The sequence below is a fragment of the Myotis nattereri genome, assembly GCF_964212035.1.
Source record: "Myotis nattereri genome assembly, chromosome: 17".
In the NCBI taxonomy this organism is placed as follows: domain Eukaryota; kingdom Metazoa; phylum Chordata; class Mammalia; order Chiroptera; family Vespertilionidae; genus Myotis; species Myotis nattereri.
The window spans coordinates 15,770,353-15,793,889 of record NC_138092.1 but is presented as its reverse complement, the minus strand read 5'-3'; the positions used below and the strand labels follow the sequence as shown (position 1 = coordinate 15,793,889).

Below are 23,537 nucleotides of genomic sequence, written 5' to 3'. Positions count from 1 at the left end.
GACACACCTGCTTACATTGTCCTCTAGGCAAAGGCATCCAGGGATTAAGCATAAGGATTCCAGTAAACACTCGGGGGTCTGCACATGCACAGGCTTGTTTGGAAAGGTCAAGGAATAATTAGGGGCGCCGCCTTCAGCACTCCCCTAAGTCTCCCCTAAGTCGGAATTCCCATAAACAGGGCAGACGGCCTTCTACACACCTCCCTTTTCTCGGAATATCCTCCTTACAGCTTTCCAACCAAGTCTCATGTGCTCCCCAACAAAAAGGGCCAGTGCTGAAGACAGGGTACCTCTGGTTGCCTTTCAGCTTCACCATTGCTAAAGGAAACTTCCCACTGTATGCGCACCTTACCCACCAGCAGCAAAAACAGTGTCGGTAGCTGGAAATACACACTGCAAGTCTACAGAACCCATCTCAGCTTATTTCAATGTAACTCTTGATAACACAAAAAAGATGAAGATACCTTCTGAGCCCGGCCATGACTGCCCCGGGCAGACTGGGACATGTGACTATCCTCACGCAGGCAACTCCAGTGCCAGTGGGCAACAAAATCATGTCAGCAGTCCTGCCACAAGTTGAGGGGTTTGGCTTGAGGCAGGGGGAGGAAGATCCACGGCCTTCTGAAGAACGGTAGCAAAAGCTTTGAGACAGGCAACTGGCTTCCAGACGTGGCTCTACTGGCTCTGACACTTGGGGAACTCAATTCTCTAGGCATCGGTTTGTTCACTGGTAAAATAGTGATTGTAGTACTGATGTGGTAGATAAGCACTTACTGATCGACACTGTATACAAGTAATATCACACTCCTCTAATCCCTAAAATTGAATTGAATCTGCTCCAAGCCTCCTTCCACAGGACTGACAAGGGATTTTATCTGAGCATTATTGGAACTCCCTCCATCTTCCAGGATTAGGTAATTGATGGATTATTACACAATCCATGACACGTGAGAGGGACCTTCCAATTCTGGTTCAGGCTTCAATTTAGAGCACATGTTGATGCTTCTTGTCCATGTCCTTACATAAATTGAAAAAGACACATCTGGCCCTGGCTGGGTAGGTAAATTGGTTAGAGCATCCTCCTGATAAGCCCAAGTTGTGGGTTTGATTCCTGTCAGTTCACGTATAAGAATCAACTAACGAATGCATAAACAAGTGGAAAAACAAATCTCTCTCTCTCTCTCTCTCTCTCTCTCTCTCTCTCTCTCTCTCTATCTATCTCATCAATCAATTAAAAAAAGAGACACATCTATTACTTTTGTGCAAGGAAAGAGAGGGAATAATTGGCTACAGGGAATTGAAAGCTTAAGTGGAAGAACTGGCCTTGCCTAGGATCAGGGACAATTCATCCGTTGTCGCAGGTGTGTCCACCCCAGGGATGTGTCTGAGCATCTCAGTGTGACTACCTTCCTGTAAATTCCTTTGCCTTACATTTTCTGTTTTCCTCTTACGATTTTTTCCATGATTTTTATGTTGTTCATCTGAATCATCTCCTTTCTATTATCCTCTTATTTTAAACTAATTATATTGAGTATATTTTTTCATTTCTTGTATTTTTAATAAAATTTTATATCCCCATTATTAATTTTAAAAGACTATTTTGTCATAGCATATCTTTCCCTAAATACAACAACACTGTATTTTACTTGTTTTTTCTTGAGGGTTACCGGCCTCCCACAATGGGAAAAAAAAGGTTCTGCACTTAGTGGATAGGATACATTTTACACCATCCGAAACCAGGTTATGCCATATGTAGGAAACCGAAAGAGTAATCAAAGCAGCGTTGCCAAGCAAACAAGCTCTGACCTTCTTAAATATGAAGATAAAACTCGTTTGACACGAATATATTATCTGTATGCAACATGGGGTTGCCAGGGTTCTTGAAAACAGTTTATTCTATGAATGTCCTAAGCAAACTCTTTTTGTTCTGGGCAGTGCCAGAGTAAACTTTCGCCTCGCCTGTGCCTGCTTTTGCTCGATCCTCTGAATTAATCAGGTTCAGACTAACTTCCAGACAGACACCCGGCCTGGGTCCGGCTGTCATCGGACTCAATTCCGCCGCATGACTGAGTCCCGAGTGAGCAGGAGAGACCCGCTCGCTCAGACGCTGCATTGTTTACGAATGTCACGCATGTGAACGAATGACACTCGGGTCTCAGTGACGCCCCAGGAGATTGCCCAGGTTGGGGACCACCGTTTCTGCTGTGAGGCTTCACCCCTGAGGCGCCTGGCTGGGGCCCAGCTCCCCTGGGTCCGTCCCTGCTCCCGCCCCGCCAACGGGCAGAGCATGTCCTTTCCGCCCGCCAGGAGGCTGCACAGTAACGCCCCCCGACACCGGGCCTGATCCCCGAAACTCGAGAATGTTACCTTGTGGGGAGGGAGGGTCTCCGCAGGTGTGACGAAGGATGGAGATGCGAGGAGGTCCGTTCAGGTGGTCTCGCCCCAAAGAGCTTGGCCGCAGGGCGACTCGGCCGTAAGGCAATTTGGCCGTAAAAGAAACAGGAATGAAGAAACGGGAGCATTCACAGGAGCATGATGATGAAACATGGAGAAAAAAACACCACCTGGGCATGGAATTAAAAGTACTTTATTGTGGAAAATGAACATATAGCATCTTTGAAGACCTTTGTTCATAGTATCACACTTCTTTTTCTTTTTGCTTTGTTGATTTGTCTCCTCATTCGGCATTGCCCTTTTTTTTTTTCCTTTTCACTTGATTACTTGGATTTCTTCCTGCATCAAGAGAGTTTCCTACAAACAATGGATAATTAATGCTCTTGAAAACTGTGTGAATGATCAGCCGCCTCCTTTGCGGCAGGGAGGACTGTGCTCACCAAGGATTTGCAAACATGGATTGTTGACCATTTTCTAGAATAGCATGCGATCTGGCTCAGACTTACCTCCTATAAGAATGGGAGCATGGCGAGAACTTTCTCAACGGAAAAATTAAACCACCCTGACAACCAGCTCAAATACATCGTCTGTTGCCTCTGTCCATAGAGATAGGAAGCCAAACTGTCGACCAGTTATTTTATCTTTTAGGGAGAAATTGCCTCCGGCCAACAGTTGTGCTGTGAAAATGTTTGCAGCAAATGCTGGCAGTAAAGATATTTGCGACCACAGTCCTGGCCTCAGGGAGATTAGCCTAGTGGGCCTTAAAAGGCCATCACCAGTGTCCTTCCAGGAGAAGTGGGGGATTACTTACAGAGTAAGACCCCACTACCCCCATGTGGACCAACACTATGGCCTTCTAACCATGAGGCATCTAAGCCTCACAGTCACTCTATCACTGTTCCCAAGCACAATTTTCTTTTCATGACTCTGTTTAAGAAGCAAGGTACAAGGCAAACCCATAAACTTTACTCAGCCTGCCTTTCAAAGTCTTGTGATATCAGAGACCTTACTTATACCCTTATTTTCTTTTACCTTTCAATTTGAGTCCTCTTATTTTGAAAATTTTTTTACTCTTTACCCTCACAGTCTACTTTCATGCTATTATTTACAATGATCCCCACATGTAGAAAGACCATTTTCTTCCTTTATACCAGGGGTGGGGAACCTTTTTTCTGCCAAGGGCTATTTGGATATTTATAATATCATTTGTGGGCCATAAAAAAATTATCCACTTAAAAATCAGCCTGCTATATTTGGTCAAACATCTCATTACTTCACCCCTAATGCCTTGGCAGGGCCAGATCAAATGATTTCTTGGGCCTTTATATGGCCTGCAGGCCGGAAGTTCCCAACCGCTGCTTACCTCCAAGGGTCTATCTAGTTCTGGTCTGAATGTCATGATTTCAATCTCCGCTATTTTCTTCTGTGAATGGCTAGTAGAACTGGTTTTTAACTATATAAACAATACTTGCAATATTCTTTTGGATATAGTTCACATATATTTCAAGGTTCCCAAAAGGACAGGTAGCTTTCCTTACTATTGTACCCACCTTTCTAGACCCTACCCTGCCCATACAGTCTTCCCCAACTCTTTCATTCCATATTGATTTCCTTTTTTCTTATCTCTCCACTCTATTGAGTCTCACTCATCCTTCATATCTTGTCCTTAGTGTTTCCTAACACATTGTGTCATACATTGGAACCATCTGGACAGATTTGAAAAGGTATTGATTCCCAGAACCCACAAACAGGAATTGTCTTTAATTTACCTAGAGTGAGGCCCAGTGACCCAAAATTACATATATGTTGGCATTTAGAAAATGTTGCCTAAGTGACCGTAACAAGGAAATAGTGTTGAGAAGCACTAATAGCACTAATCTGAGCCAGATTATAAGCTCCTTTAGGGAAGCAATCGTGTAGTATGCCTTTTTGCCTTCATTCCCCAAATAGTGGGTAAAATCCTAGGTGATCAATAAAGAAATGTTGCTTGGATGATTTTCTTTCTTTTTTCTTTTTAAAGAAGAGATTGGGAAAGGGTGACAGGATTAAGCAAAAACAAACATACATAAAAAACTCATAGACTTGGATAACAGCATGGTGATTACCAGTGGGAAAGGGCAGGAGTAGGGAAAGGTAGAAGAGGGTATAGGGGATATAAAGGTGATGGAAGGAGCCTTGACTTGGGGTGGTGAACACACAATATATAGATGACGTATTATAGAAGTGTGCACCTGAAATCTACATAATTTATTACAATGTCACCCAAATAAAAAAACAAAAAGGAAGAGATTGGAGAATAAAGTCCCGTAAAGAATACCCAGGCTTGCCAGTTCCCACCTGAGAACTGAGCAGATCTTTATGAACAACCTTGTGGGTCCCCGAGCACCTGATACTTTGAGAGATTCTTGCAAGACTCTTTTAAGCATCTAAATTCTGTTCACCTCACTAATTAGTCATCTGAAATGAAAAAATATTAGTTAAGGTCAAAATTTTATATTCAACTAGACATCTGGTGCACAAATTTTTGCACAGGTGGGGTCTGGCCAACCAGGAGGAGGGGCTGTGGGTGGTTGGCAGGCCAGCCCACCCCCTGGTGAAACTCCCAAACTCCTGGTGGAACTCCCAGTTGAGGGGACAATTTGCATATTGGCTTTTTATTATGTAGGAAGATAGTTATTCTCAACAAGCAACTGAAAAATGGCCTTGACAACACAGTATTTTTTATGTTTTGTGCCAGTGTTTATATGTTATGAGGCTGGCACCTTAGGTTTGTTATGTTACCACATTCGATATGGACAATTAATGGTGCATCATCATCTCTCTGCAAAGTGCTTCTCAGGGACCGGAGAAGCAATTGCTTTTCCAGATCAGGATGTTCCTAAAGTCACTGTGGACTGCAGTCTGCCTTTGACTGGCAATGGGTGTCATCTAGCCTATGGAATCATATCTCAACCCCTCTGGGGAGCCCACTAGGTCCTCCATAACCTACACTGCTCTCCAGTCCCCCTCAACATGCAAACCCTTTAAATGTGCAAATGAGATGTGTGAAATCTAGTCTTTTACAAATTGCAAGCATGAAATGCGAGCACCTTTACTCATCAGAGCCACTTTACCACACCATTTCACTGCTCCTCCAAATGCAAACTTCTTTTTCCAGTAAACTCCATCTAAAAGTTGGGCACATTTGATCAACCTTTGTGCCAGTTGTTGTGCAGAGGTTCTGTAAGCCTTTTAGACATTCATGAAATTGTGTCTAAATTCTTTTTCTCTGCTACAGTGGTGGAGGGGGTAGGGAACAAAAAGATAGTGCTTATTATATATAGTTATAATGAAGAACTTTTCTAGCTTCAGAGCCTGGAGTCTCCAGTTCATTTTAATATAATAAGTTATATTAATTAGGCACACAGAAAGGACAATCTATTGCTTTACTGGTTATTACAGCTATTAATGCTGTTGGGAACCGATTCTCATCATATATGGGGTTGCTCTTGTATCTTAAAGAAAAAAAAAAGTATGCCAAACTTCTCCAACAATCTGGAATTTTATTCCATCCATATACATGCATAGTAACAACATTTGTTGAGAAATTATTTCTATCAGAAGTAGAACATTATCTTTGTGATCACCAGGTGCAGTATTGCTACTATTATATTTAAATAGATCTTATATATGAATTAAATTCATACTTGCAGCATTGAGTTCAGGGTTTCGATTTAGACTGTGCCTTTCAAAAGATAAAACTGATTAATACTACTTCATTTACTTACAATACTGCTTCCAGTAATTTTGTTCATTCTTTACAAAGTATTGCATGTAACAGCAAAGGTTTAAAAATTGAGACAGAGCTGCATCAGCGAAAGAAAATACAAGTACTATACAAGAAAAAAATTGCCATCTTCATTTAACATACATGTTTAAGATTAAGAAAATGGACAGAAACATACGGCTACATACAAATGCAAAGCCTAGTGACTAAGAGACTGTATCTGCTAAAATATAAAGTGCAAACAGAGCCTGATTATCCAAGAATTGAAATCTTAAGGCGAACTTATAGCATGTGTACTTAGAACATCTTTGCAAGTTATATTTTAGCATATACGTTTATCTGCAACAGCATATAAGAAGAACTCAAGGTACACAAGTGCTTTTGAAGCTATTTCTAAAATGCTTTTCTGTATTGTTTGTGACTATTTTCTTTAAAAGCTACTATACAGTGCAAACCATATGTGCTACACAATAACTATACAATAACATTACAAATGACTTTAATATAAAGTTTTTTTAAATAAAAATAACATAACCACAGCTATGAATACTGCTGGTAAAATAAATTAATTCTTTTTGAAAATGGCACCAATAATACACGTTACTAATGGACTGTAATGAAATTATACCTTAAGTCTTCAATTCGGCCATGATGACTTCTCTCCTGATTTGCCCAGATGTAATTCACAACAGCTTTTGTTTCTGTTGTTACCTTTCTGGACTGGGAAGCACAACGTACTAAACACTGTACCAAAGGTGACTGATGTCTCTAGTTGGCTCGTTATTTCATTTGACGTGTTCCGCTGCATGTGATGAGCAATAAAACTTCTTGTGAGTTATAAAGTTCGAGAGGTTGTTGAACTGGATGTCACACAGCCGGCAATATTTCCCACTGGTCGGAGCCTGGGTGGAGCCATTCACACCTTTCGCTATACTAGACAACTGTTCCTCCGCGGAGGGCATGCCTGGTGAGACGTTCTCATTCGTGGCTAATGGGTTCTCCGAGATCCAAGAGGGAGACTTGTGGCCATCTTCATGCTGAGGGTTCTGGGAAATGTTCTCTTGCTGTGGGTTGGTGGCAGGTCTCTCATCTTGCTTCAGTCCACCGTTGACTATTACCATGCCTCTATTTTTGGGCAACAAAGGCAGGGAATCCTTCTTGGGCACAGCACACCCATTCGAGGAAGCCTGGCCTTTGGGAGATTCATTTTCTGCATTTGTGCCTTGCTCGATGTCAGCGTTATGGATGACGAGAGAACCAGAAATATAATCGCTCGGCTTTATCCCATAATACGGGGAAAGCTGGTCGGCTCCCTTTGCCTTCTTGATTGCCCCCGGGTAAAGGCATTGCGGCAGAAACAAATGTTTGCTTTCTTCTTTTGTAGCAATGAGCTGCGCGGCTTCGCTGAAGACCTTCAGGCCTTGCAGGGTGGCCAAGTGGGATGAGAACAAGTTCCCGTTGGGGGAAGGCTGCTTCAGGTTCCCATTCTTCTCACACTTGATGATGCTCCTCTCATAGCTGACGTCGGGGCTGCTGCGTTCGCTCTCTGGGTTCGGAAACACTTTGCTGTCGAGCGGACCCAGGTCATTCCGCTGATGGGCAGTGACCGGGCAGGAATTCTGCTTGTGGGCCAGGTAGTTCTCGACCTTATTGAAACTGATCTTGCACACGGTGCACTCGTGGTAGTCCAGCAGCCTCTTGGGCGACGTGGTCGCCCGCTCGGCCTGGGATAAGCACTTTTTGCTGAGATCGATGGGCACGTCCATCTCTAGGCAGGAAACACTGGCGTGGGCAGCCTCGCATTTGGAAACCGGGACGCATTTGTTGATGGTCAGAGACGTTTCCAAGTGCTTGGAGACAATTCCTGGGAAGATATCACATCTTGGGTGGTAGCACTCTCCGAGCCCTTCGGCGGGTTCTTGAGCGGAGGTACAAGGACTGCTGAGGTTGGCCACGTCCAGAAAGCGCTGCTGGACCAGGGGCGGCCTCTGTTCCTGCTCGGGGAGGCACATCTCATACATCTTCCTCCGCTTGCGCGTGCGCATGGTTCTCTGCATGGCAGGCACTTTGTTGGAAGCAGATCGCTTGAGCGGCGGGTCGTGGCGGGTGGCACAGTAGTACTGTTTGTGGACCATGTACGTCTCGTGCCGGCTGAAGGTGATGTTGCAAGCTTCACAGGTGGTCTTGTTTGGGTCACTTTCCCCATCCACTAAGGGACCGCTGGGGTTTTTTGCATCAACGGGTTTCCCATTCATTTTATCGTCATTGCTGCTGGAGGTGGTGAGCTTCTTAGCTTGAGCAGAAAAGTCCTTGTCGTGGCTCTTCCCGTTGGGCCCAATCAAATCTAAAACGGTGGAAGAGTTGATGCAGGATGTTTGCAGAAGCGGGTTCTCAGGGTCGGCCGCATGAGCGGCCGGGTTGAGAAGGTTGATGGAGGTCTGGCCGGTGTTGGGACTCACGGCCTCGGGCATCTTTTCTGAGACGCCGGGGAACTCCGGGGACTTGGCCATCTGCTGCCATCGGCTGCTGCAGTAATGCTTTTTGTGCACCAGATAATTATCCAAATTGTTGAAAGTTATGTTACACTCAAAACAAGTCGCCCCCTTGGGCATCAAGGGGCTATAAATGACGGGAGGGTAGCTGCTGCTCCCGTGCCTCAGTCGCCGGTGTACCAGCTCAGACATCTTGGCTAAGATCTCTGAAGCCTGAGGGACCATCGTGATATCTTGGGGAAAAGCAAACTGAGAGAGAAAAGGACCCACAGGGAAAGAAGGCCCGATATTAGGCTGCACTGGAGATGAGGCAAGTCTTGGACTAGAGGGCTCAGACTTTATTTTCGTGTAAGAAAAGCTTTGTTTGTTTGCCGTGGGCTGTAGCTCCGGTCTCTGGTTCGTGAGAAAGAGCGGAGTCTTTTTCTCACACTTGTCCAGCTCTGTGTCAGAGCTCGCATCTTTAGTCTGCATGGCCTTTTGGCTCTGGGGGAGTTCGCTTCTGGTCAACAAGTCTGGGGCTGGCTGTACGCTGTCTTCGGTGCCACTGGGAGAGTGGTCCATGTCACTTTCCCTGGGAAGTTTGCCTCCAGGGACATGGAGCTCCTGGTGCTGCAATAGCTCCCTCTGAGTCTGGAAGCCGAAGTGGCAGTGCGTGCATCGGAAGGCAGCTTGAGTGAGATGGGAGAACAGGTGCTGGTGAAAGTTGATCACAGAATCAGCATTGTAGCTACAGACGGTGCATTTCAGGCTCGCGCCAGGGGGGAGGAATTCTTCCATTTTCACTCCTGGAGAGACACACAAAATAAGAGTACTGAGAACTTCATGCGCTGGTTTTGTAATGATGGGAACCTTTACAATGACCTAATGCCTTCAATACAACGGGAATGAATTGAAATCTTTCAGAATCTCATTGTGTTAGTGTAAGTAGTTAGCTAGTCATTAATAAAGGAAGGAAGCAATGGGAACCAGACGTTAAGCCTAATAAACCAGGGAGCTGAATCCGATATTAAACCTCATCTACTAGGGAGCTGAATCTGACATTAAGCCTCATTCACTAGGAAGCTACCGTACTCACAGGCTCCGCAGGGGACTACTGCATCCTCCAAAGACGTGGGCAGGAAGAACTGGTCACCGGTCATTAGCCAGGATTACCGAGGAAGGGATAAGAACAACAGTGGAGCCCGGCCCATGTGGCTAAGTGGTTGAGCATTGACCCATGAAGCAGGAGGTCACAGTTTGTTTCCTGATTGGGCAACGTGCCCAGGTTGCAGGCTCATCCCCGGTAGGGGGGCGTACAGGAGGCAGCGGATCAATGATTCTCTCTCATCATTGATGTTTCTATCTCTCTTTCCCTCTCCCTTTCTCTCTCTGGAATCAATAAAAACATACTTAAAAACAAACAAACAAAAAGAACAGCAGGGGAAATTCCTTTGCTAGGCATATGTGCAGTAGAAACCAAGATGGCACGGGGGAGGTAAGTGCATGGGCAGTAGAAACCAGATGAGGCAGCAAAACTTTGGGACATGCACAGGAGGAGCCAAAATGGTGACAGAGCCTAGCTGGGAAAAGAATCAGACTGGATAAGGGCACAGAACTCCAGATGGTCCAGGAAAGGGATTGGTTGGGGTGGGAGGGGGCAGCACAAGTCCGGGAAAAACTCAGGAAGTAGACTGGATAGTTTCCAAGCAATCCTGATCCTTCCAAAAATGAAGACTATAAGGAGGATTATCAAGCATCTCCGAGCAGTTGCTGCTAGAACCTGCCCGCCCTCTATATCCCCTAGGGCATATCATTTCCCTTCACCCCATTAAATCTTGCCACTCTGTTTAAACTTCTCCCAAGCATGTGCCCTTTGAAATTTCTTTCTTGTGACACTGTAAGAACCCATTTTCACCAGAAACAATTTGTGCTATTAACTTATTTCTTATATATATTTGGCCTTTGTACAGGGGTCCTGGCTCACAGCTCCTAAAATCCTTAAAATTTCCTGTGATAAGATGATAAAGGCATCTTTGTTATGTTAATGAGGTGGCCTTTGGAAAGCCCCTAGGTAACCTAAGGGTTGGAGGCTTGTTGGGGGGGGGGGGGGGGGGGGGGGGGGGAAGAGGGGAGGCAGGGTAAGGAAATCCAGATTAAAGGATTGAAATTTTCAGTCTTTCCCCACCCCCAACCTCCTGGGAGGGGGTTGAGTGATTAGAGAATAAATTCAACAGCAATGGCCAATGATTTAATGTCTATGTAATAATGAAACCTCCATAAAAAACTAAAAGGATTGCCGAAACCGGTTTGGCTCAGTGGATAGAGCGTCGGCCTGCAGACTGAAGGGTCCCGGGTTCGATTCCGGTCAAGGGCATGTACATGGGTTGCGGGCACATCCCCGGTGGGGGGTGTGTAAGAGGCAGCTGGTCGATGTTTCTCTCTCATCGATGTTTCTGACTCTCTGTCTCTCTCCCTTCCTCTCTGTAAAAAAATCAATAAAATATATTTAAAAAACCAAAAAACTAAAAGGATTGGGTTCAAAGAGCTTCAGGGCTGGTGAACATGTAGATTAGGGGAGAATGGCATACTCTGAGGAGGCATGGATGCTCCTCATCCTTTTCCCATACCTTGCCCTATGTATCTCTTCCATCTGTCTGTCCCAGAGTTATTTCCTTTCATAATAAATTGGTCATCTAGTGAATAAATGGGTTTTCTGAGTTTCATGAGCCACTCTAATAAAGTATTCAAACCCAAGGAAGGGGTCTTGGCAATCTCTGATTTATAGCCACCAGTTGGTCAGATGCACAGGTAACAATCTGGACTTGCTATTAACATCTGAACTGGGGTGGTTGTCTTGAGTCCTTAACTGGTGGGATCGGATGCTAACTCTGGGTAGATAGTGTCAGAATTTAGTTGAATTGCAGGACACCCAGTTGGTTTCTAGATAATTGCTCGGTGGTGGAGTGGGGGATCCCTTTCCCCGGATGCATTGAAATTGAGATCCAGACACTTTTACTCATTAAGGTTAACTCTAGTCCCCATTTGTTGGTTCATAGTTAAATCAGGCTTGCCTCATCCTCTCTGTACTCGAGACTAAAATGAGAACTGCCTTTTATATTTATAAGGTGAAAACATGGCAGAGAAACCTGGTCCTATAGCTATAAAAAGGAATTTCTTAGCCCTATCTCTCTTTCTCCTTAAGTAATCCAATACTCGTTCTTCTATCCAGCTGAAAAGATCCCCCTGTTTTTGTTTTGTACGTGGCTTACCATCTGAGACCACCAACCTGTTTCTACTTCCCCTGCTGTATCACCTACATGAAGACAGCTCATTTGTAGGGAAAGGGAAGAGAACGAGTAGAAAGGACACTGAGGATTTCTATAGGTTCAAAGACAGAAGCTTGTGCTGCACTAGAACATTGGAGGTTGGAGCTGGTTTGTTTACAACGCAGCACCAACTTCAGTTTTTTATTTATTCACCTGCAGCAAAACCAGTGAAGAAAGTCACCCAGAAGTAGCCTACAAATTTTGTATTATAGGTGCTGAAGAACTGTGATCCCTCAAACTTGTTTTGCCCTACTCAAGAATGTTCCTAGAGATATCTGAAATTAATGTAATTCTATTAGCTTCAATTTAAAAAAATAGGAAAATTTGAATACTATGTGATGATACTAACAATTGGGCCTACGATTCCAAAATAAATGGGAATGGTTGCCACCTTGCTGTTAAGAGTGGGCTTAAAACAGAAACACACTTATTTGTTTTCTAGACTAATTTTTCTTAAGGAATTTAAAAACAGGACTAAAAGTGATTTTATGTCAAAAAATCAACTAAGCTGTTATGATGTGCACTCTGGAAGTCAAGAGCATTTTATAGATCCACATTTAAAAGTTAATTTTTCTCAAGTGTGATTTTAATTGGACCTATCAAAATGACAGCTTTATTCCAATTCAGGAAATACTTCTTTTTATATACCTATTTTTCCCCCTGCCATGTGGATAACAGTATGGTCAGTTTGCAAAGATCACTTGACACTGAAATCAATGAATATTAATGACAATGTACAAAGGGTATTGAGAGTTTCTAAAATGATGCTATTTTACTTCAGTTAAAAAAAAAAAAAAAAGGAAAGAAAGAAAGAATTGGCCTGCAATCTGAGGACAGTAGCTGTTAGAAAAGAGTTCAGACCCAAGTCCTTTGAGTGGAAAATAAGTGACATAACCAGCTAGCTGATCCAACCAGTTAGATTTTAATCTTATTTGTAGATATAGTTAGACTATAGATGTATGCATGTATGTATGTAAAGAATGGAGTCTCCTGGAGCAAAAGAGGAAACATGGGAGGCACTTACCACTGTGTGAGTTCAGGTGCATTTCTAGAGCTCGGGCATTTGAGAAAGTCTTGGTGCATTGTGGGAAGGGACACAGGCTGGAAGTCTGAGCAGCACCGTCTTCGCTTTCTTCTGACACTGGAGCAGCTTCCCGTTGCCTCCCACTGCAATAGTACATCAAATGGGCTTGCAGGTTCCGCTCACTCCGATACCAGATGCCACAGGACTTACAAGGGAATATATCCTCTGTAGACAAAAACACAGGGACGCATTAGCTGCTGCCCATTTAGGGGCTAATCCAGGAACCCTAGGATACATGGTCACATCATATATATATGGTTTAAAAATTCCTATAAAAAATACAGAGGAACGTGGGAGAGGTTGCAACAGAGGTCTAAAACTTGGCAGAAAGAGCTGACTTGTGATTTGTAAATTGTATAGTTGGTGAAATCCATGTTAGTGAAGGCGATGGTGTTGAGGAGATGAGGAGAAAACTAATGATCAAATTCTAGTGAATGAAAGGGACAACAAATGCAAGATAGAATTTCAAATTAAGATCATATACAAAATCATATGCTACCGCTGTCTATCATTTAGCCTCTCTCACCAAGTTAGTTGCATTAACACTATCCAGAGGGCCACATTGTTTAATAAAGGGTCCATTTAAGCAGGATGAGTTTAACTGATGAGCTTATTTCAGAGTGAGAATGAAGGCCGTGTGCATCTATGCTGATTTATTTGGGATTAATAGTTATCTTGCTACAGAAAGCAAACCAAGTATAATCTTAAATATGATTACAATTAACATTCACACATTGGAGTATCACAATCATCTGAGGTACCCCTAGTGTCCCTGGGAACAAACCTTTTCGCCTCAAATTCAAGTTGGGCTTCTGTTATTTCACGTTCCTCACTATCTGAATCAAAGTAAAGGCTCATTAAAGAAAATAACTACATTTATATAAAGGAAATCCAAAAATCGTAGCTTGGTTTGGGTCCTCTGGATCCACTGGTTGGATGCAGACTAATCTCACATATACTTGAAAGAAAATGTCTTTATTCTACAGGATGCTGTTACAGTAAGAATATAATTATTGCTGAATCTATATATGTAAATATATATTCATATCAAGACAACATTGCAGTCTCTAGGTTTCCATTCTGCATCATTCAGAGTCTCAGGGATTTTCAAGGACATTTTTGACTAAATGTAATATTTTACTTACCTACTAGCTTTAGAATCTATTTTCCTCTTCAGATGTAACTGCTACTCATGTTTTCTCACAGAGCTAGATAAAAGCAGAGCTGAGTGTATAGCTCAGATCTTCAGACTCCTAGGTCACTGATTTTCTGTCACATACAGTGTCACTTTGCATGTTCAAGAAATACAACCTAAGTTCAATAGTCATTTTAACAAATATAAAAGGATATTTGCCAGGGCATATTTAAAATTTCTCCATATAAAGCATTCTAAACTTATATGTATTTTTTTTTTGTATTAGCTGATGTCTTGATCTATCCAGGCTAAACTTCCTCTTCATTAGTATATCTAATCAAAAGTTTAAAATATATATATATTATTTTAGAGAGAGAGGAAGGGAGAGGGATAGAGAGAAACATCAATGAGAGAACCATTAATCAGTTGCTTCCTGCATGCTCCCTACTGGGGATAAAGCCCACAACACATGTGGCTTGACCCAGGGTAGAACAGGGGACCTCTTCAACCACTGAGGCACAATGACTGGCTATCTAATCAAAATGTGAATTGCATTCTTTTCCTTTAAGTTTTTAACTCTATTGCCTTTAAAGAATACCACAAGCATTCTACTATAAAAGCATCAAGAAAGCTGTTGGGCTTCTCACAGCTACACAGTAGCCTTGAATGTTGTTTAACTGGTTTAGAATGTCAGCTTTTTGTGTCTGACGTTCAGGAATCCAACCTGAAATGAATGAATTAAAGTATTTTTTTATACTCACATGAGAAGCAAACCCACACAGAGTTAGAGAGAAGATTAACTGAAACGTAGAGTCTGTCCCTGGATGCCTGTCAGTAGACATTTTTTTCTCCCCATAAATACCATCACCACTACAAAGCAACCGCACTGGGCTATTGCACTCAGCACTTACTATTGACAATAGCTGTAGGCAGAATAGAAGCCATGGCCGCTTGCTGAGGAAGCAGCTGAATTGAGTCCAGCAGGCGGGCTGGGTACATCCCTTCTGTAAGAGTCATCTGACTGGCAGCTTGGAGCCTTGAGTCAAAATCCACCACAAAGGCAATTAGCTCTTCACCCTCAGAGATGGCCTTCGTCGTTGTGCACCAAAGCTGACCCCCTGTTAAGAAGGAAAAAAGAAGAGGAAGATAGAATTGACATAGAATGCTCCATCCTGCTGTTATTAGATTGATGTCAAAAGCACATTCTCATGTTTTTCACATCAGTTTCAACTGAGGTGGGGGAGGGGGGTAGTGTTTGACCAGGACAACAGCTGGACTCCTCTTCCCTACCATGTGAAAAATGGTACTCCTAGCATTCAATGAACTGGTCGGTGGTCAATAGTAAGAGAAGACTAAGAAACAAGCCTAGGCATAACCTCTAGAGAGTTTTGTCAACTCTGCCTTCTGGGCTTGCCTTAATCGTGACATGGTATCCCGCCTAAGAACAAGCATGGTAGGAATCAACCGCAAACGTTTCCTTCAGGTGAGTTTCTGAAGTTGCTCTTTCTGTACCTTATGGAAGTAAGAAGTTATTTCTTTCCCCCCACTCACACACTCTTCCCAAAATACTTCATTATATCAATACCAGATGATCCCAAACTATAAAACAAGTAAATAAAAGCTCCTAAAATCTAGAAAGTGAAGACAAAATTTCGTTAGTTTTATACCCTTTATGTCTGTTGACATTTTTTTTTCTGGCTGAGTGATTTTTACTTATATAATGTTCCTTATAATGTGGCTTCTTTATCTCCATTTACCCTGATTGAACTTCCTGAAAAGAAGATAGGCCAAAGATCCTTTTCAAAAAGGCTTATTTAAATAAAGATTTGTTTAAATGAAAAGAACTCTTTCCTCAAACACTGAGATATACTCTGGCTCTGTGTTTCAAATGATCACGTGTGGTGCATTAAAAAGAAAATTAACTATGCAAGTCCATCTTCCAATGTATTGGAATGCGATAGCAAATGCTCATTTATTTAACATGTTTAGACAGGCAAAGCACTTATATTTTGTTATCTACACTCTCAGGCCTAGATACGTATCCTATACAGTTATGGCTGGAATAACGTGGCATACTTGATATGTTATAAAGCTATTTTTTTCCCTCGTGTATATATTGCGAGGCTATATATTGTACTCATTAGCAGGCAAAAATCGTACCCATTCTGATAAGTAATACTGCTCTGTTTATCTCTCGGCATTACTGTCTCTTCAACTGCACTTCATTTTTTCCCCACCCTCAAAAAGATTATAGTTTTTAAACAACTGTGGTAAAAATCTGGTGGGAAAGATAACAACAGCATATGATATGGCAGAGTTGCACAGAAGGAGGGTGCATTGTTTTACAGGAAACTTGGACAAGTAATTAAACCAGCTGATGAAGTTTTAAAGGGAAAGGAACAAAACACCTTCTGTGACAATAGATTTTGTGAAGAAATAAAGCTAGGATTACAGACTTCACATGAGTGTGCAAGTTTCAAAGTGAGACACCAACATCCTAAAAGACTAGAGGTGAAAACAGCTTCACTTTTTATTTCACTTTGACTCTAACACAGTGGTCAGCAAACCGCAGCTGGCGAGCCACATGCGGCTCTTTGGCCCCTTGAGGGTGGCTCTTCCACAAAATACCACGTGCAGGTGCGCACGTACAGTGCGACTGAGACTTCGTGGCCCCTGCGCAGAAGTCGGTATTTTGTGGAAGAGCCACACTCAAGGGGCCAAAGAGCCGCATGTGGCTCGCGAGCCACAGTTTGCCAACCACTGTCAGATCTTGAAACCAAAGAGGAGAAACAGATTCGCTTTGGCCCTGATTTATTTATTAAAAATAGGGAAGTGAAGTGGCATCATGGTGGACTCTACGAGCGAGCGTCCCATGTGCTAAGTGGTGTATTTCTGCTGGCGACGCTTCCCTGGATGGCTTCTGTCATCGGCCACGGCTGTGCCTTCTCTGATGTACATGAAAGATCCAAACTCCTTACAGCTGGTGACAAAGGTGATCACTTGTACCTTTTGTTTCCTGGGAGACACGGTTTATTCAGTGAGTGTATGTGATAGAGGTAGGGGGGCGGAGCCACACACTCCCATCACAATTTCTTTCACAGCTTGGTCTTTCTGAGTCATTGGATTTCAGCGATGCGTGGAATGACTTACGTTATTATTAGTAATAATTTACTGTTAGTAACTTCACATCGGTGGTAAATCCAGTTATGGCTACTTTTCACAAAAAGAACATTTTGAACTCAGTTGCCCAGAAATAGAGATTTTTACAGGAGGTACCACTCACAGCTAATCTTGATCATGGGCTATGGGGCTATGTACAAGAATGATTCAATACTTGAGCTCCAACTTAGACCCAAAAGGCTCCAATAATTAAATAATCTTCACAAATATTAAGTGTAAGGAAAAGTTAAGGAAAACACGAGTTTTCTGTGTTAATAAACAACCTCACAGGGGTAGCGCACACCTGTGGTTTCAGACATCCCCGGTAATGTTTCACATTCGGTGTCTTTGTCGCGCTATCTCCTTTTATGGTTTGGTCAGAGCATATCTTTTTAGAGGTGGAATTAGAATCAAAATGTACTGTGTAGACTTGATGAGGAAGTCAGCTGTCTTAGGAGTGAATCTTTCAAATCGTTCATTCATCAGCTATTCATCGAACTCTTTGCTGTGTGCCAGCTGGGTGCTAGGGCTTTACACACAGCTATAAAATTAGAATGCACACACATAAGCAGAGCACAATACCATGCAGTGGGTGTTGTCGCTTCACGCTGAGGAAAATGGGAGGACAGTGAAAAACTGACAGTTCTTGGGGGACTCAGGTAAACCATCCCAGGTAAGTTTTTGATGGCTGCATGCAGAACAGAGGTAAAATGGCAGAAGTATGTGCACAGGTCCACCTCATTACAGTTGAATGGCAGAAAGAGACGCACGCGTGCAAGTGCGGGGTTGTGGTCCCAATGACGGCTCAGAGGCCAGCACACCCGGAGCTCAGGGTCTGAGGGAGCAAAGGGCGTTTACGGGCATTGGTGTGCATGAGCCAGCCTGTTCCAGATCACAGAGCAGAATGTTCAATTGTCAGGGATTCTGTGTGCTGGTGGCGGCTATCACATTGGTAACTTGAAATCGGCCCTGGCGAGAGCTGTAGCATTTGCCACTGGACCTGGCAAACATTACCAATCAGGGCTTCCTCCCACGAAAAGAGTGTAGAGCAAGATGAGACAGCTTTGAATGTAACATAAAACACTTGCGTCTGGCTCCTGGTGAGGGAGATGGTATATTTTTCTTCGAGTGACTGAATGAACAAATTCCTGACATGGGCTTCTTACAGAAAAAGATCTCAGGGTAGTGAGAGTGGACGGAAGGGAGATGTTACCATCAGGGGCATTTGGAGGCTATGGCGCGAGTGCAGTTGTGAGAAGTGTAACTTGTGAGGGAGAACAGAGCCACACCCGAGAGCAGGGCTGAGAGGAATGGGGTGATTTTGTGGGGTGAGTAGAAAGAAAAGAAGCCGCTGAAAATGACACAAAGGTTTCTGGTTTGGGAAACCAGATGATGGTGATGCAATGAATAAGGCAGTAAAGCTGGGACATTAAGACAACCAGGAGGCAATGGGTACCAGTGAGGAGCGCTTCGGGCCAGACAGGCTTCCTGGTTTCTGTACTTCTATTTTGACCGTGTCAATTACTCGATGAAGTCAGGTGATATTTTCCTCCCTTTAGCGTTGAGAAAACTGAAGCTTGGAGAGGTTAATTAACTTGCCCAAAGACACAGGCGTGGTCAGTGCCAGAATCATGACTTAGACTCTTGTGTGTCCAGCTCCAAAGCCCAAGTATGCATGTGCATGTGTGCCGTACGCATGTATGTGTATGTGCATGCATGGATATACCAAATTCTGCATTGACAATGTAGCATCTGAGGTATGTGAGAGACTTCGGGGTGAATGCATTTAGGAGGCAGTTGGAACGTGGAGGAGACATAAGGATGGAGAAAACTCTTGTTTTAGAAGCCACGGGCACATTCTAAACGACTGTGATGCTTTTGACATTATTGTGGTAACTCAGGAGGAGTACAGTGTGAAAAGGACAAAAGATTGAAACTTGGGGAATCTCAACATTAAAGGTAGTGGTAGAGGACATGGAATCATTTAAAGACAGAGAGAGCATATATTTGGGAAAGTTAGAGGGAACCAAGAGAAGGACACCGGAAAGATCATGGGCTGGCTCTCTGAAACTGTGTGGTTGAGTTTTTTACATGGTGAATGTATAGGACTTGATGGAGTTATTTATAATGTGAGATGTCCCAAGTATTGCCACTCAGTGTCAGTTAGTGATTAAAATAAAATATTATAAGTGTGAATGCCAGTGAGGGATAGAAGCCCATCCGGAAGAAGTATGGACAACGGGACCAGATGGCCGAGGGGCAGATCTTGGCTCTGCCACTTACTATGTGACTTTGAACTTGTCCCCTTAGCATCCTGCCTATCAGTGTCCTCACCCTTGAGAATGGGGCTGATGATACTAGTACTGAACTCACGGTGTTATTATGAGCTAATTAATATATATGAAAGCTTAAGAACAGCACCTGGCATGTATTAAGTGCTGTATAATTGTTAACCATTATCCTTTTGGTTTGGTCTGATTGGGACTATTATTCTCATTTCTCACTGCCCTGCTGAATCCAAGAAATCTTACTGAAGAGAAACCTATGAATTCAATGAGCAAATGCATCTATGTTATACTGGTAAGCGCTAACTCATTTCAGAAAAAAAGGGTGAAGGCTACATCCATTTGTAAATCACAATTTGTATCTTGACTGGTTAGAAACAGTTTCTAGCAATTAACTTGGAGCTGAAGAGGCAGGGCAACCCGTTTCCTACCCTACTGCTTTTAGAGCGAGGCGAAATATGGCCAACTCTAATTTACAGTTGAATGGAAGGCAGTAGTATTAATCTTGACTAAGAAGCAATCTGGGTGCAAGAAAAATCATATTGATAGTTAGCTATTTTGGTATTTTCACTGATTGACCTCATGTTAATGGAAACAAATCACAAGATATTATATTTGGCTTTAAAATGAGAGCACCACTATCAAACCGAACCAAACCAAACCAAACCCAGAAAATAACAAGTATAGGCAAGGATGTGAGAAATTGGAAGCCTGAGCACAGCTGATGAAGGTAAAATGGTACAACCACTCTGGGACAGTGTGGCATTCTCTCAAAAACTTATAAATAGAATTACCTGATGACCCAGAAGGATTAAAAGCAGGGTTTCAGAGATATTTATTTGCACACCCAGGTTCAGAGCTGGAGTATTGAAAATTGTTCAAACATGGAAGCAACCCAAGTGTCCATTGACAGAAGCATAAATAAGCAAAATGTGGCCTATTCATACAATGGAGTATTATTCAGCTTTAAAAGAGAAGGAAAATATGACAATGCTACAACATAGATGAGCCTCGAGGATATTACGCTAAGTGAAATAAGCCAGTCCCAAAAGGACAAATACTATATTTCCCCCCTTATACTTAGAGTATTCAAAATCAAAGAGACAGAAAGTAAATGGAGAGTTACTGCTTAATGGGTGCAGAGTTTCAGTTCGGCAAGATGAGAAGAATTCTGGAGATGGCTGGTGGTCATGTTTGCACAACATTGTTAATGTACTTAATGTCCGTGAACGGTATACTTAAAAATAATTAAAATAGAAAATGTTGTCATATATATATATATATATATATATATATATATATATATATAACCACAATAAAGACACTGGGGAAAAAGTGAGAGTAACATTTATTCACTAAAAAGCGTCCACTCTGAACCCAGACTACTGCCATAGCTAAGGAGGGGAATATAGCTTTTATAAAAAGTTTTTCATATGAGATGGTTCAAAACAAAACAAGAGCAAGGTTTCTCGCCTCCCAGTTTTCCTAGTAAAGCTACTTGTCAAAGGACTTGAAAGCTCAGTTCCTTGTGGGATGAAATTGCTGTTGAGATGGAGTTTACTTTATTTGGCCACATTAACCATTTTCATTTGAATACATTTTGGGCCTGAAAAGTGTGAGTTCCTGGTTACTCTGTTGATTTGTGTTTCTGCTTGTGTTCTGAGTGCCAGTTCCTGTCACCTCTCTATGGATATGAAACCTGATAAACCTAAACAATGTTTTCTGTAGCTTTCATATGAGTAGTACGTTTAATGCCCTTGATTTACACCAAGAGGATTTTCAATGAACTAATCTACACTCATGATGTGTTGATATAAACACAATTAGAAATATGTAAAGGTGTTGGGTGCACATATGGCAATGTCATATGCTTAACTGCTCTCATTCCAGAGCAAATGATTTTGGTTTAAAAGACAACATGATAATTATGAAGCATAGCTGGCAACCAAATCACTAAAAATTTATTTGTCAAAAAAACACACACACAAACAAACCCACAAAAAACAAACAAAAAATTTATTTGTCCTCAGTCCAAGGATGAACTAGAAGGAGCAATTGACTGGAGAGTATGAAACTTTAGTCCTAGTCTTGATTATTAGTTACTGTGTAATCTGGAAGACTAACTTTACCTGCATCATGTGAAATGACAGCCTTAGGCTAGATAACCTCTAGATTATTATCATCAAGTTGTAAGCAATTTTTAATGCCTCTACAAACAACATACTAACAACAGTAATAATCACACATTATTATGAGATCACGGGGCTGGAAATATGAGTTATTCAAGGTCACTCAGCTAGAGGGAAATTGGAGGATGATAAAAGGACATGTGAGATGGAGTTATGAGGGGTTAGAGTTTGGCTCTAGATTCTGGATGAAAAACCAGGTGTCCCAAGTCACAGCGCCATCTGACGTTCACTAACTACATTACACCTTATATTGATTTCTCGGAGTATTTAGCACAGTTCTCCCTCTGAATCAGAAATAAGATGGTTCACTTTATGAAACAGTGTCAAGAAGGTTACTCAGCTATGAGATATAGCTTTCAACTGCATAGTTACAATCCAGAGAATCATGTCTATATTTGTGATGTGGAAGGAACTTCTAACACGACGAAAAAACAATTAGAATAGCTAACACTTAGAAAGCCCTTAATATGTGCCAAGTACTAGTCTAAACACTTCACACATATTAAAATCATTTGATAATATTAAATATAAATGCAGCATTTGCTCAATTTCCTATTTAAATTGCAAGTTCAGCTGGACATGAAAAGGGCATAAAAATTCTACTTAATCACCGGCAATCTTGACTGCTCTTAATCAACACTGATTTCCCGGTCCCACCCCAGATCAATCAAATCAAAATCCCCGGGAGTGAAGTTTGGGCTTCATTATTTTTTAGAAGCTGCCAGAGGGCTTAATGTCCTCTAGGGTTAGGAATCACTGCCATAAGTGTACACCTCCCGCAGTTTGTGTAGGATAGAAAGAGTGAGGCTCTATGAACAAAAAACCTCTTGATAATCAAATATTTCATAGATGTATTCAAACAACCCAGCAGAGGGATGTCCGTTTTGATACTCAGAAAATGACATCGAAAATAGCTTTGAATTTCCCCTGGCCACTAATGGTTGAAGATTATGGGACTGATGATTGAAAAGGCGAAGAGAGCCAGAAAGAGGAATGATGTCATGTCTTAGCATCCTCTTTCAAGGGATTAAATAAGCCAGTGAGGAATTTAGTAAAATGTGAATGATATTCGGTTCTACAATGTCTAATTCTTTATTATTTTGAAGGTATGGAACTAATAATAATACTTCATCCCCCTAAGCTGTAAAAGATCTTATTGTGCAAACCAGAGCAATAAAATCCCATGCCTACTGCATGGACATGAAATCTTTATCAAATGACATCGGGCACTGAAGCAGCTATCTGATACCTCCCCGGCTTTCTCCAAACATAAAGGTTATTTTAGGAGTCTCTCTTTGTCTGCCTCTCACGCTGCAGACACAGCCACTCTCCCCAGTCCCCACAGCCACACACCACTCCCATCGCAAATAAAGGACAGATACATTCAAGGTACCACAACGAGTAATAATGATGAAGACCTTGACGTTCTTGAAAAACCATGTACTTGCTGGTCTAAGTCATGTTTATGATCAAAGTTCTTATACAATGCAATATGATTCCTAACAGGAGGCTTATAAATTTTCCTCATAATTGCTGTCAAAACTGCAGTGAAGTGAACTACAAGTTTCCATAATAAAGAATAAAGTCACAGTTCAAACTCAATTACATTTTGGAAATTCGCACCCCTCTTTCTAGAAGCAGTGGCCTTCAGTATCTCCTCATCCTGCCAAATTTTTCACTTGCACTTTTTATTATTTATGAAATCAGTGTCTGCACAATGTCATGCAG

At 42.2% G+C, this 23,537-nt stretch overlaps 1 protein-coding gene across 1 annotated transcript in view; it reads right to left on the bottom strand.

The window, feature by feature from the left end:
• Window positions 1-5,922: 5,922 nt before the first annotated feature.
• The window catches only part of ZFPM2 (zinc finger protein, FOG family member 2), a 314,865-nt gene continuing 297,250 nt past the window's right edge, over window positions 5,923-23,537 (bottom strand). The window contains exons 4-6 of the mRNA XM_081111219.1: window positions 15,088-15,294; window positions 12,982-13,206; window positions 5,923-9,437 (exon numbers count right to left, since the gene is read on the bottom strand). Of these exons, the coding sequence (XP_080967345.1) occupies window positions 6,946-9,437; window positions 12,982-13,206; window positions 15,088-15,294 (2,924 nt within the window). The 3' untranslated portion in view covers window positions 5,923-6,945. The remainder of the gene's footprint in view (window positions 9,438-12,981; window positions 13,207-15,087; window positions 15,295-23,537) is intronic.